This window comes from Ylistrum balloti, unplaced genomic scaffold (genome assembly GCF_031769215.1).
Source record: "Ylistrum balloti isolate Yb309-2 unplaced genomic scaffold, AGI_CSIRO_Ybal_v1 Utg372376, whole genome shotgun sequence".
NCBI lineage: Eukaryota > Metazoa > Mollusca > Bivalvia > Pectinida > Pectinidae > Ylistrum > Ylistrum balloti.
In genome coordinates, this window is record NW_026783084.1 from 34,537 (window position 1) to 46,506 (window position 11,970).

An 11,970-nucleotide genomic window follows, 5' to 3' on the forward strand; every position below is an offset into this window, starting at 1 on the left:
TATCGTGTTGTTGGGGATAACAAGTTGGATAGAAGAAGGGTCTAAGTTTAGGTTGTTAGGAGAAAAACATTCGCCATGGAAGGGCTACCGTTCCTCCCAGGAAACAGTTTTGTAGATCCAACAGTAAGTATCTCAATTAATGGTATTCGAAACTAAATGGCAACAGGCGATTTCGATGTCCAATGCTGATGCTGTTTTTTCAAGTTCGAGACTGAGAGTAATATCATAACAAACATATCGACTTTGAGTATGTTGCCTAAGTTGAAGTTGCTTAAAGTTAGATAGGTCGAATTAATTCACAGGTAAAGTGTTTATTTATTTGTTTTGTGGTTTGAAGTCGAGATGATTATACAAAACGTATTTGACCATGATTGTGTTTTAGCTATCCGTAATTTTACATACATTTCGAGGAATCATCTGTTTGAACACATTTGAAGTATTATGTAGGAAGACCGTGCTACACATATGTCAAATTGACTTCATCAAGATCTATGTAGTATGCTGTAATGATGTTTTATTCGACTTCAATATGAACCTGTGTTGGAAAACAGCATTAAGTAACATTAAGATAAATGCACAATAGAGCATTACAATTAAACAAACAATGTTAGATATTAATAATGACCTACTCAGGATACAGTAATGTTAACCTGAATCTTTTTGTTTTATGGGTGGAAACATGACATAGCACTATCATGGTTATGATAATGATGCTGATTGTTGAATCTGCATGTCTAGTGATTATCTGAACTTAAAACTGCCTGTTTACAAGACACTTTGTAAAATGTCACTATTTGTTACAAACAGAATTACTGAAATAATCCATAATAAGATCAGCAAAGTAATGATGTAGGCTTTAAACATTTCAAAGATTACCAGAAAAGAGATGATACACAGGATCTAGTCACTGGTCCCTGCTGTTTCTGTATAAAAACACCAATCAATGAAATTCATATTTTGTTAACAGGATTTACAGTTGACAAATTTCACACATGGTTCTTGTATTGTCTCTTTCAGAAAGCCAAATACCATAGAAGTCATTCCCTCAATTACAAGAATGGCTATGCTACACAGTCTCTGCCAACCACAGGAATTGGTGGTGTGCCCATTGTATACAACCAGCTCTCTGAACAGGAGCTTGATGAGCTGGCAAATTTCAACCCAACATTGACCTATGGTCAAGCAAAACAGGCCCCACCAGAAGACTTTGTACCCGGCCATGTAGCATGGGACAAAAAGGTAAAATGCTGTGATACCAATTCACATTAAGAACATTGTAATGCAGTTTAATAATTGACAGACATCAAAGCATATGAGTTATTCATCATTTCATCAACCCTTACTACATCGTCAATTTTTTATTTAGTATGATTTCAGCTTCTAAGGTTTCAACAGAGTTCTATTTTAATTCAATTTTTAACACTGTTCTCATTTTGAGATCCTGGCATAATTCTAATTAACTCAGATTCATACTTGATGGATTCACCAATGGAGCAAGAGATGGTTTTAGGTTTTTTTGTACAAATCTATTTCACTGCCAATTCTAATGAAATTGACTTTGATTAACAGTTTTGTTGATTTGTCAATATTCTTTTGTTGTTTTGACAGGTATTAAGGTTCAATGCCTACTTTAAACAAACTGTCCATGAATCTCCAGATGAGTTCTACAGAGTACGACCTGTAGATTTATACTACTACCTTGAGGATGACAGCATTGCTGTTGTTGAACCTCATGTGGAAAATTCTGGCATGCCACAAGGTAAAACAGATTGCTTTTAAATGGAAATATCAAAGCACAAGTTCATAGTAAAGCTGTCTCTAAACTACTTACATATGGGTATATGATACTGTACTGCAAATGCCTAAGCTCTGTCAAGCTCAGTGAAAAATTTATTGCCCAAAATTAGAGATGGGGTTTGGGGTGTTGGTTTTTTGTGAGTGCAGCCTCTTGTTCAACAACTTTGATAAATGTTGCACTTTATGTTGACCATAAATCACCATTTGCTGACAAATTCCTTTATTTTGACAATGTTATGAAACAATTACAAAATATTATATTGATTTAGTAGAATTTCATTTTTTCATAACTTATGGTTTTAGGTTTTGGCATAAACTTGAATAATGAATAGTTTTTCATGCCTAAACATCTCCGCTTTGGAATTGCAGGAAAGCTGATCAAGAGGCAACGACTTCCCAAGGATGACCAGGGCAATAACTGGCACTGGAGGGATCTCAACAATGGAATGAATGTTACGTTTTATGGAAAAATTTTCAGAATTGTCAACTGTGATGCATTCACAAGGGTGAGTTATTGTGACAATAGAGGTACAAGATGTTAATATTGATGATCCACTTTATATCTTTGTAACTAGAGAAGAAAAATCAACAGTGCGTTTGCTCTTCCTCAAATAAGTTCAACTTATATCAATAGATGACATCAAATGATGTAACATCTGTCATGAATTCCTACAGAATTACCTGGAGAGTGAAGGTATGGTGGTGAATGACAGTGAGGGTGCCCCCACTGACCCGTACATCGAGAGGAGGAAGGAAGCAGCTGCCCTCCGAACCTACAACACTCCCTCCTCCTTTGACAAGCTCAAACAGTTCCTGGAACTGGATCGTAAAGTTCTGCGATTCTACTGTATCTGGGATGACCAGGATAGTATGTTTGGCGAGAGTAGACCATTTGTTATCCATGTGAGTTATTTTCTCATATCATTAGTTCTTTTCTATGTAGATTTATTGAGTTTTGTTTATCCACACAATCAAATGTCCATAAAAAAGGTGATTTTTTTGAGAACCCAAAAAAATTGAACCTCACAAAAAATATGACTTCATGGAGTTAGTAAATTGAATTACCATGATTTTTTAAGTTTCAGTTTTACCAAGACTTCGGAATTTATAGGTTGTGTGATTTTATTATAATTTTTTTTCTTCGGAAATTAGTCAGTGTCAACACTAAACTCCTTATATGTATTTTTGTTTTCTAGTATTACTTGGTGGATGATACGTTGGAAGTTCGTGAAGTACACACGCCTAATGATGGACGCGATCCATTCCCAGTTTTGATTGGACGGCACAAAGTTCCTAAAGACAGATACAACATTGAATCATCATTCCCTGGTGTTGTGATGGAGCTGTCAGAACACGAAATCAAAGAATATTTCACACCCAAAGACTTCAAATTAGGTGAACCTATGACCATTTATGGGCGCCGGTTCCTCGTTTACGACTTTGATAACTTCACAAAGGCATTCTACTACCAGCACTTTGGAATGACAGATTTCAAGCCAGTTGATGTGAAGAACAAGGCGAGAGCTCTTCCCAAAATGGTTATTATTTTACATTGTCCATTCTTATATAATTTGAGTGTACAATACATATACAATCTTTGTGATAAAGTTATTGCAGTTTTAAACTTTGATGTCTATTTCAAGAAATATAAATTAGGCAGTATTTGTATCAAAATATTTCACATGCTCTGGTGAGTATTTTGAGAGAAAAAATACTATGAATATCAAAAAATATTCTTGTAACACTTAAAGAAGATTGCCTATTCCTAACTTGATGACAAAAAGAGTCAAATTATCAGTCAAATATTGATGAAATTCCCAGATTTTTCAAATTTCTTTTTATCCCTCTGAAATAAAACCTTGTTCTCCCCTGATGATTGAATTTAATATATGCATAATTAATACATTCTAAATAAATATGTGATATCTACTTGTGCAAAAAATCCTTTCATTTAACAGCTAACAGTAAGTTTTGGTCTGTTTTCCAGGAAATCCCCCCCTACAACCAGTTTGGATCCCTGGAAGACTCCCTACAATCCTGTCTCTCCCTGATCCCACAGCCGCCCAAAAAGGACTTCATCAAGATGTTAGAAAATGACCACAAAGTGCTACGCTTTGAAGCTATCATGGTAGGTATTCACAGAACATGAAACAACACTGATTCATAATGTTAGACTCCCATTCCTTCTCAAAGAAGAAGTATAACACAACAGAAGCTGTTCACGTTTCTTCCTAATACACCATTAAGATGTTTTAGAGGAAAACTTAGAATGGTTTTATTCTCACTTAGGACTAATATGAATTTTGTTGCTGGAGCAGAAAATGCTTACTCTTCAGGAACACTTAATCTTACTTTCCTTGTAGTTTTTTTTAGAGGTTTCTGTGTAAATCGTTCTTTGTTTATATTTTAACCTAGTTTAATTAAATTTGAGTGTGAATTAAGATTTTGCAGATGTGTCAGTATTTTATTGATTGTTTTTATATATGAATTCCCAACATCCAACATATAGTAGGATCTACACTTCAGTCTGCATCCCATAGGAATAATAGTCTATCACCTCAATGTGATGTGGACAGAATTATCTCATCCAAAGGGTTATACATTCATGGGGCTTTTGTGATCGTTTTCCTTCTACTCTTTCTGATCGCTAAATATCAGTAGCTTATGACGTCATCCAACTGTGACATGAAGGGATAACATTGTCTTACATTTATGTTTGTGATATATCTCTTCCCGAGGGCAATACAGATTGATCGGATTTATGAATGTGAATTGTCAGAGCAATAGCTTTCATCTCTGATTTTATCAGAAAATCCCTTATTCTTTTTTCATATACCAGTATTTAAAAAATCTAGTGAGTTTACTTGAAAGAGCAGCTCAAAATACTTTACCTTAACCTGAATGGTTTGAATGCAGAGAATCTCTCCCTTGGAAATGTGATCATACAATTTGCCAAGTTTTCACCAAAAATGATCCAATTCATTTAAATACAGACAGGTGTTAGCTCAAATATAAATATCTATACACATATTTGTCTGTAGGATTCTGTGAAGCCAGAAGACAAGGGCAGACGATTCATCATTTCCTATCGCCTTGCTGATGATATGATGACAATTTACGAGCCTGCCGTAAGAAATTCTGGAATCATTGGCGGAAAATTCTTAGAGAGAACACGTGTAGCTAAGCCCAACTGCCCACCTGACCAACCCAGCTTCTTCGGTCCTCAGGACTTCTACATTGGTGCTGTGATTGACATCTTTAAGCACCGCTTCATCATCACAAATGCTGATGCTTATGTCCTGGAATACATGAGAAGTCATCAGCATCAGTTCCCACGTAATTATATTTATGTTTATCTTGAAAACCTGCTAGCAAAACAAATGTGTTTTTGTACTTTATGATTAACCTTACTAGTAGAGAAGGGTTTAATCAATAATTGAAAAAGTATATTAATAATTTCTAAAATTGTAGTGAAAACTTTGTGTTCAAGACATGTCAATATCCCTCCACAGATATTTTTACATGACTTTTCAAATTTTTGTCCTTCCTGATGTTATTTTTTCATCCATTCCTGACTGTGAAAATAATCAACATTGCTTCTTTTCAGAATCAACAATAGCTTCGTTAGAACAAAAGCTTTCCGAGCCACAAGCCATGTCTGAGGCAGTGAAGGGAGGGCCAATGAAGGTTAAACGAAAGTAAGTTAGATGTAGTCAATGTCTGAGGCAGTAAATGGAGGGTCAATGGAGGTTAAATAAAAAATAAGTTGGACTTAGTCAATGTCTGGGGCAGTGAAGAAGGGTCAAAGACCAAACAAAACTATGATGGATTTATACCAAACATCTGCATTTTAAATAATGAAATGTAGAGCAATTTAATGTTTGAACCCTGGTGTGACGGGAGATGTGGGTTTGACTCCCAAAGTCAGCTTGTCCAAACTTAAGAACAGGATCCTGATAGTTTAATCTATAGTTTATTTGGAGTGAAATATTGTAAGGGAAAATTTCCAATTGCCAATACTGATAGGATGAAGCATCTCAACAACACAATAATGTATCAGTCATTTGGAAATTTGTTTTATATGTCAAGAAATTTGAGATTTCTCTTATATTTTAAAGAATATGCATTATGTGATAAATAGAATCTTAAACTGTTGCCTATCCTGATGTCACATTGAAGTTAACTCATCCAAAACTTTGATATGACACTCCTGTGAAGGACTGTGTCATATCAATTGATGTATACTCTGTTGATAGATTCATGATAAGTAAATCCATTGCTTCACATAAACAGAATATAATGATTGATTTTTTTTATCTAGGCATGTTGCAACCTCACCTTTATTTCTGTTTATTTCTTTCTTTCATTAATCTCCACAGTGCGGGTGACCTAGAGATTCTGGTACAGCAGATTCGTGCCCAACTCAAAAAGATTGCCATCACAGATAAGACTCGAGTGGACGAGATGTTCCTTCGATACGATAAGGACAGGACAGGTTACATTGATGCCAACAACATGAAAAATCTCTGCCGTAGTTTACAACTCCCAGTTGATGATGATGTCATCAATGCAGTAAGTAACAATTTTTAATTTTTTTTTTAGTAAATGTTTACCTTGTTGCCTTTACAAAATTATTTACACAACTAAATACAAGCAATATTGCTCCTTTGTAGGTAACTGGCATTTGTCCTAAATTGTTGCCAAAAAAAAAAAAAAAACAAGAAAATTACAAGCCTTTAACTTGTTTAAGCTACTTGGGTCTGTTAATAAATTGTTTATAAATATGTCCTAGGGTGTGAATTTAGTCTGATGACTGTTGAGTTTTATGCTCAGTAAATCAATATCCTTAGACCAATTTAGGGATCAGTATCATTGGTAGCTGGTTATTTCATGCAGACAGAACTATAAAGGGACCTTTTATAGTGCTTGGAACTGATTCAAAATGGTTGATATAGCCAGGATTGAAGTGGGGATAAGGGGTGGAATGGGGTCGGGTAGGATAAAGCAGGTATGATTGTACCTGCATTGCTTATCAATTGAAAAAAATTATTATCATGTACTTCTCTCACAATTGAATAAAATTCTATTTTTATCTTGCAGCTGATTTCTCAGTGTACACAGGATCCAAATGGAAGAATATCATTAGAAGATTTCAGACGATTTGTAGAGAGCTCATGAAAAAGGGGAGATAACTTACACGGAAAAAAAGACAATTAAGAAACTGTGATAATTTGATGAGGAGAATGAATGAATTAACAATTGAAAGGAGACAGTCAGGTACCCTGAAAGTTTTATGACGGAAATATGGTTTCATTGAAGCACTGGATCCTGAAAATAAAAAAAAAATGAAAAAATTTATTTCAATTGAAAACAGTATTTTTCTTTTGAATTCTATGTATTTTTTTTGTACATAATGTAGATATATAAATTATGTTAAATATCTTCATGTGAAAGAGACATTTGTTCTTGCAATATTCACACCGAGCCGTTAAACACAAGTTAAAAGTTTTACATGGTATTTGTTTTATGAACAAGTTCCATAACAACGTTTTTTTAATCTATTTCTGTTGACTTATTTCTAAGTGTGATCGTATTAAATTTGAAATATACTGATCAAATGATCATGAGAAAGACGTATAAACACACAGTTGTGATCACTTTTAGGGGAAAATTTTCAACTTTCAGCAAATCACTATTATGATTTATAAAACAAAGTATTGTGAATGTTGAACAAACAAGGTCTGAATAAATCCATACCTAAACCAAGTCGTTTTTTTTTTCTTTTGACTTAATTTTTGTTTCCTTATTGGATTCTCTTCTTTAAAAAAAAAAAAATAATCGGAACTTGATGTAATGTCCCGATCTCATTTTCCATATTATGCACAAATTCTATTCTAACTACCTGTAATTTTTTTTCTGATATTCAAACTCTTTATAATCTTCAACCTTTCATCTTGTTAAACAGAAAAGTTCAAGTACAGTGAAAGTGTCAATCTTATTTCTTTATCAAAGGAAAAAGTTCAGTATATTGGTATTTGGAATGGAATCTGAAGCAGTCTATGAAATATATATTGATACCATATATATTTTTCCTTTGATAAAACCATTATGTAAAAGACATTTTTATTCTGGTAGTCATTATCCGAAACTATATTTTTGCATTTTAACCAATTTGACAATGGATATGCAGTTTGGAACACTAAAAATCTGTTTCCAATAAATGGAAAAGGAAAATATTGGTACAAGGTTTATTTTCTGAAATCAGAATCTTGTACTATGATACTAGTATACCCAGTCTTGTACTCGTCATTACCTTTATAACAAGTCTCTGTTGAAGTTGACTGCCATTATCATTAAAAAAAAGAGATTCCAGAGGGGTCTTGGTGCCCACCATTGAATAATCATTCTTTTCTGTACTTTTCTCTTTTCCTTTTTACTCTGAAATATTTGATAGTAAGGAAATTCTACATATGAAATCGAAGAAAGACCTAACAAAAACATTCAGAGAAATACAGCGATAACATACTTCGACCATTTTGTTTTCTTGGGCAGACACAAAATTGAATGAGCACAATTTGGAACCAATGGGAAATCTACACATCAAGTCTGAGATGTTATGCTACCAATACTTCTCATTAAATAGTGATAACAATTTAATCTTCAGTTGTCAAAATCCAAGATCCAAGATAGTTGCCTCAACTTAATGAATTTTAGAATTGATATACAACTCTCCATGATGTTTTAGATTAAATTTGGTTGAAATCCATTCAAATAACAAGAAAGAGTATCATTTTGAAGCATAATATTGCCTAAATTCCCCTGCCCATAAGTCCTCTGGGGTCGAATAAGCTTTCTGAATTTGAGAAATAATTAATGAGTGCCCATCCTCAATGATGTTTCCGACCAAATTTAGCTGAAATCCATTTAAGCATTAAGAAACAATAGCATTTTGAAACAAAGTATTGACTACCTTTCCCATCTGGGGCTCCGCCCACTCCCAGGTTCCTAGGGGTCAAATCAACTTTCTGAATTTAAGAAATGATAACCTACCTGCTTTATTCTTTCAGATTCAGATGATATTTACTTAGGCATTAATGATTGGTAGTGTTTGAAAGCACAATATTGTCTAATTTCACTTTTTTGGGGCCATGCCCCTAAGTCCTTTGGGGTCAAATCATATTTCTCAATATAGAATTATTTGCCAACCTCTACTGATGTTACAGATGAAAATTGAATGAAATCCATTTAAGCATTAAGGAAGAGTAGTGTTTTGAATCAAAGTATCGCATAACTTCCAAGGGGAAATGCCCTTGAGTCCCTAGGGATCAAATAATTTTTCTGAATTTGAGAAATAATTCCCTTTCCTCAATGATGTTTCAGACCAAATTTGGTTGAAATCCATTCAAGCATTGAGAAAGGGTAGCAAAGTATTGACTATCTTTCCCCTTTCAGGCCCGCCCCAAAGTCCCTTGGAGTCAAATTAACTTTCTGAATTTCAGAAAATGATTTTCCACTCTCAAAGATGTTTCACACCAAATCTGGTTGAAATCCATATAATCATTAAGAAGGAGTAGTGTTTTGAAGCAATACATTGATTAAATTTCCCATTTGAGGCCCTGCCTGCCTCAAGGTCCGTAGAGGTTGAATCAAGTTTCTGAATTTAAGGAATGATTCTCCACTCTACATGATGTTTCACACCAAATTTGGTTGAAATCCATTCAAGCATTAAGAAAGAGCACCATTTTGAAGCAAAATATTGTCTTATGTCCTCTTTTGGAGTCCTGCCCCTAATCCCTAGGGGTCGAATCAAATTTCTGAATTAAAGAAATAATTGCCTACCCTAACTGATGGATCAGGCCAAAGATTATTGAAATCCCTCCAGGTAGGAAGGAGGAGTGGGGATTCAAAGCTAATTTCAGCACCTCCCTCTTTTTGGCCCTGTTTCTCGAACTAGGGGTTGAATAAAAATTCTGAATTCAAGAAATGATTACTTTCATCCATGATCTATCAAACCAAATATGGTTGAAATCCAATGCGGTATGAAAGAGAAGTAGGGTTTGAAAAAGTATATGCATGATGCAGTGGATACAGCACAATGGTTATATGTCATTTGACCCAAAAGGTTTAACAATGCATGAAATTTCAACATTAGTAATTTGCTCTTTGAATGACTTTGAAATTTGGTATGGGGATGAAAGAGGCAAGGATGTTGAACTAATATTATGCTTTTCCTATTCAGCCTCATACTTGTAGCATATGGTCCTTGGTTTTATTGATTGTTTTTGTCTGTTCTTACCTGTCATTATTTATATACTTTACATACTTTAATGAAACTTGCAACACACATTTAATACAAATGTAAAACATGCTCATTGTCAACAAAGATGTGCTCCCTTTTATTGCAAAATTCAAAATGAACTAAATAAAGAAATGAATATTTATTGAACTTTTACATAATGTCTATGTATGGAAATAGAAGGGGCATAACTCTGAAAGTATGAGATATAAAAACCTGTGGTTTATGTCACATCCCTTCACTTGTTGCATCACCATATCATATTTGAAATAAATTGAACGGAAAAGTTCCTTTCGTTTTTTACACAATGCCAACATCTGCCAATAAAAGGTGCATAACTGCTAAAAAGAAATCTTTGGTAACATTAATTTGTTTTGAGTTATTTTAGAATGGAATATAAGTAACAAGTTTCATTAAAATCAGTCTTTAAATAAAGGTACAAAGGCACTAATAAAGAAAAGATAATAGTGACAGTGATGGGTATAAAAAGTAAATAACCAGTGATTCATTGCTAAAGATTTTATTCAAATAAATTGGTAGCATTTAATATCTATAACAAATTTATGTATAAGATAAAATATATTAAATACATTGTATAGCATTCTACATCTGGGTAAAATTTGCAAAATATTCAAAACTATATATGGGTATTAACAAAGGGACATAAATCTGGATCATTAAGGATATAATTCTGTGAACATAAAGGGAGACAATTCTAAATGAATGGACAGCAGGACAACTCACTTGTTCAAAATATTATCCATACTATACAGAGATATGTATACAGAAATATATTTCACTTTTTCCAAATAGTTTTGAATTAGTTTGGACTACATGCAGCTAAAAACACAATTTCACACTTTGTAGGGTGTGTTTTTTGGGAATGGGTGGGGCCACTGCACTAAAACACTTGGTAAAAAAAAAAAAAAAAATCCATTTTGCCTGACATGGTCAATGACAAATAAATCTTGTTCGATTTCTCGGTGGCTAATATTTTTGATTTGTTGGTCATCAAATGCTTAAGCAAATAAGCAATAGAAAAAATAAAAATAAGCCAAAACATCAACAGGAAATCACATTTTGAGAATTTCACAATGTAAATAATAGGAAAAAGAAATAATCCTATTTGATTGTGTTGTGATTATGGATGATAAGTATATCTGAATCCTATAGTGCCTTTCCAAGTATATTTATCTAAAAAAAACCAAAAAAATAAAAGAAAAGAATTTTTTTTTTATCTCCAGTTGAAGTCACAGTGAATTATTCTCGTTACAAACTACACATCCGTTGGGTTAAACAAATACGCTATAGGTTTCATCAATACATTTTTTAAGGGAGTAGCATTACTTTATTTTTACTTTTAAACATTGATAAATAAAAAAAAAGACCAATAACATTTGAGTATTTGGTATATGTTTAAAAGTGTTACTTTCATAAGTATGTATCCTCTACAACTCTGTAGTGCTAAAATTATTGTCCGGTCTACAGATATATATATACTTGTAAATAAGATATATATATATATATATATATGTGTGTGTATAAAAACTATACATATCCATGTGTAATTTTACCTAGTGTAAATATCGGCACTGATCTTCCTTTCTCAGAGTAAGAAAGGATAATTACATGGTGGTACCCTATCATTACCTCCAGATCTATTGTTTACAGACCTCCTGAACCGTTCTTTCCCTCTGGAATAATCGTTTGTGGATCTACACCTTTCCAACCTTTGTTTGTGTTTTTCTATCTCCAGAACTATCATTTGAAGATCTATACTTTTGGAACTAATGTTTGGGATATTCACCTCCCCAAATATTGACTGGGTATTGTTCACTTGTTTGATGTATCACTGGGGGATCTTTTCCTTCCTATAC

The 11,970-nt window shown here is 33.5% G+C and overlaps 1 protein-coding gene across 1 annotated transcript; it reads left to right on the forward strand.

Annotated features, from left to right (window-relative positions):
• The first annotated feature begins 66 nt into the window (after nucleotides 1–66).
• Nucleotides 67–7,069, forward strand: LOC132564590 (EF-hand domain-containing protein 1-like). The gene is made up of 11 exons (XM_060229241.1): nucleotides 67–123; nucleotides 1,018–1,239; nucleotides 1,609–1,759; nucleotides 2,167–2,303; nucleotides 2,473–2,700; nucleotides 2,994–3,335; nucleotides 3,785–3,925; nucleotides 4,839–5,133; nucleotides 5,405–5,495; nucleotides 6,177–6,369; nucleotides 6,898–7,069. Exons 1-11 carry the CDS (start codon nucleotides 76–78, stop codon nucleotides 6,973–6,975), a joined length of 1,926 nt encoding a protein of 641 aa, XP_060085224.1. The 5' UTR covers nucleotides 67–75; the 3' UTR covers nucleotides 6,976–7,069.
• The last annotated feature ends 4,901 nt before the right edge of the window (nucleotides 7,070–11,970 follow it).

Coding starts and splice junctions, on each gene's coding strand:
- LOC132564590 (XM_060229241.1), top strand. CDS start 76: ATGGAAGGGCTACCGTTCCTCCCAGGAAACAGTTTTGTAGATCCAACA. Junction 5,134..5,404: donor TCATCAGCATCAGTTCCCAC/GTAATTATATTT, acceptor GCTTCTTTTCAG/AATCAACAATAGCTTCGTTA. Junction 6,370..6,897: donor ATGATGATGTCATCAATGCA/GTAAGTAACAAT, acceptor TTTATCTTGCAG/CTGATTTCTCAGTGTACACA.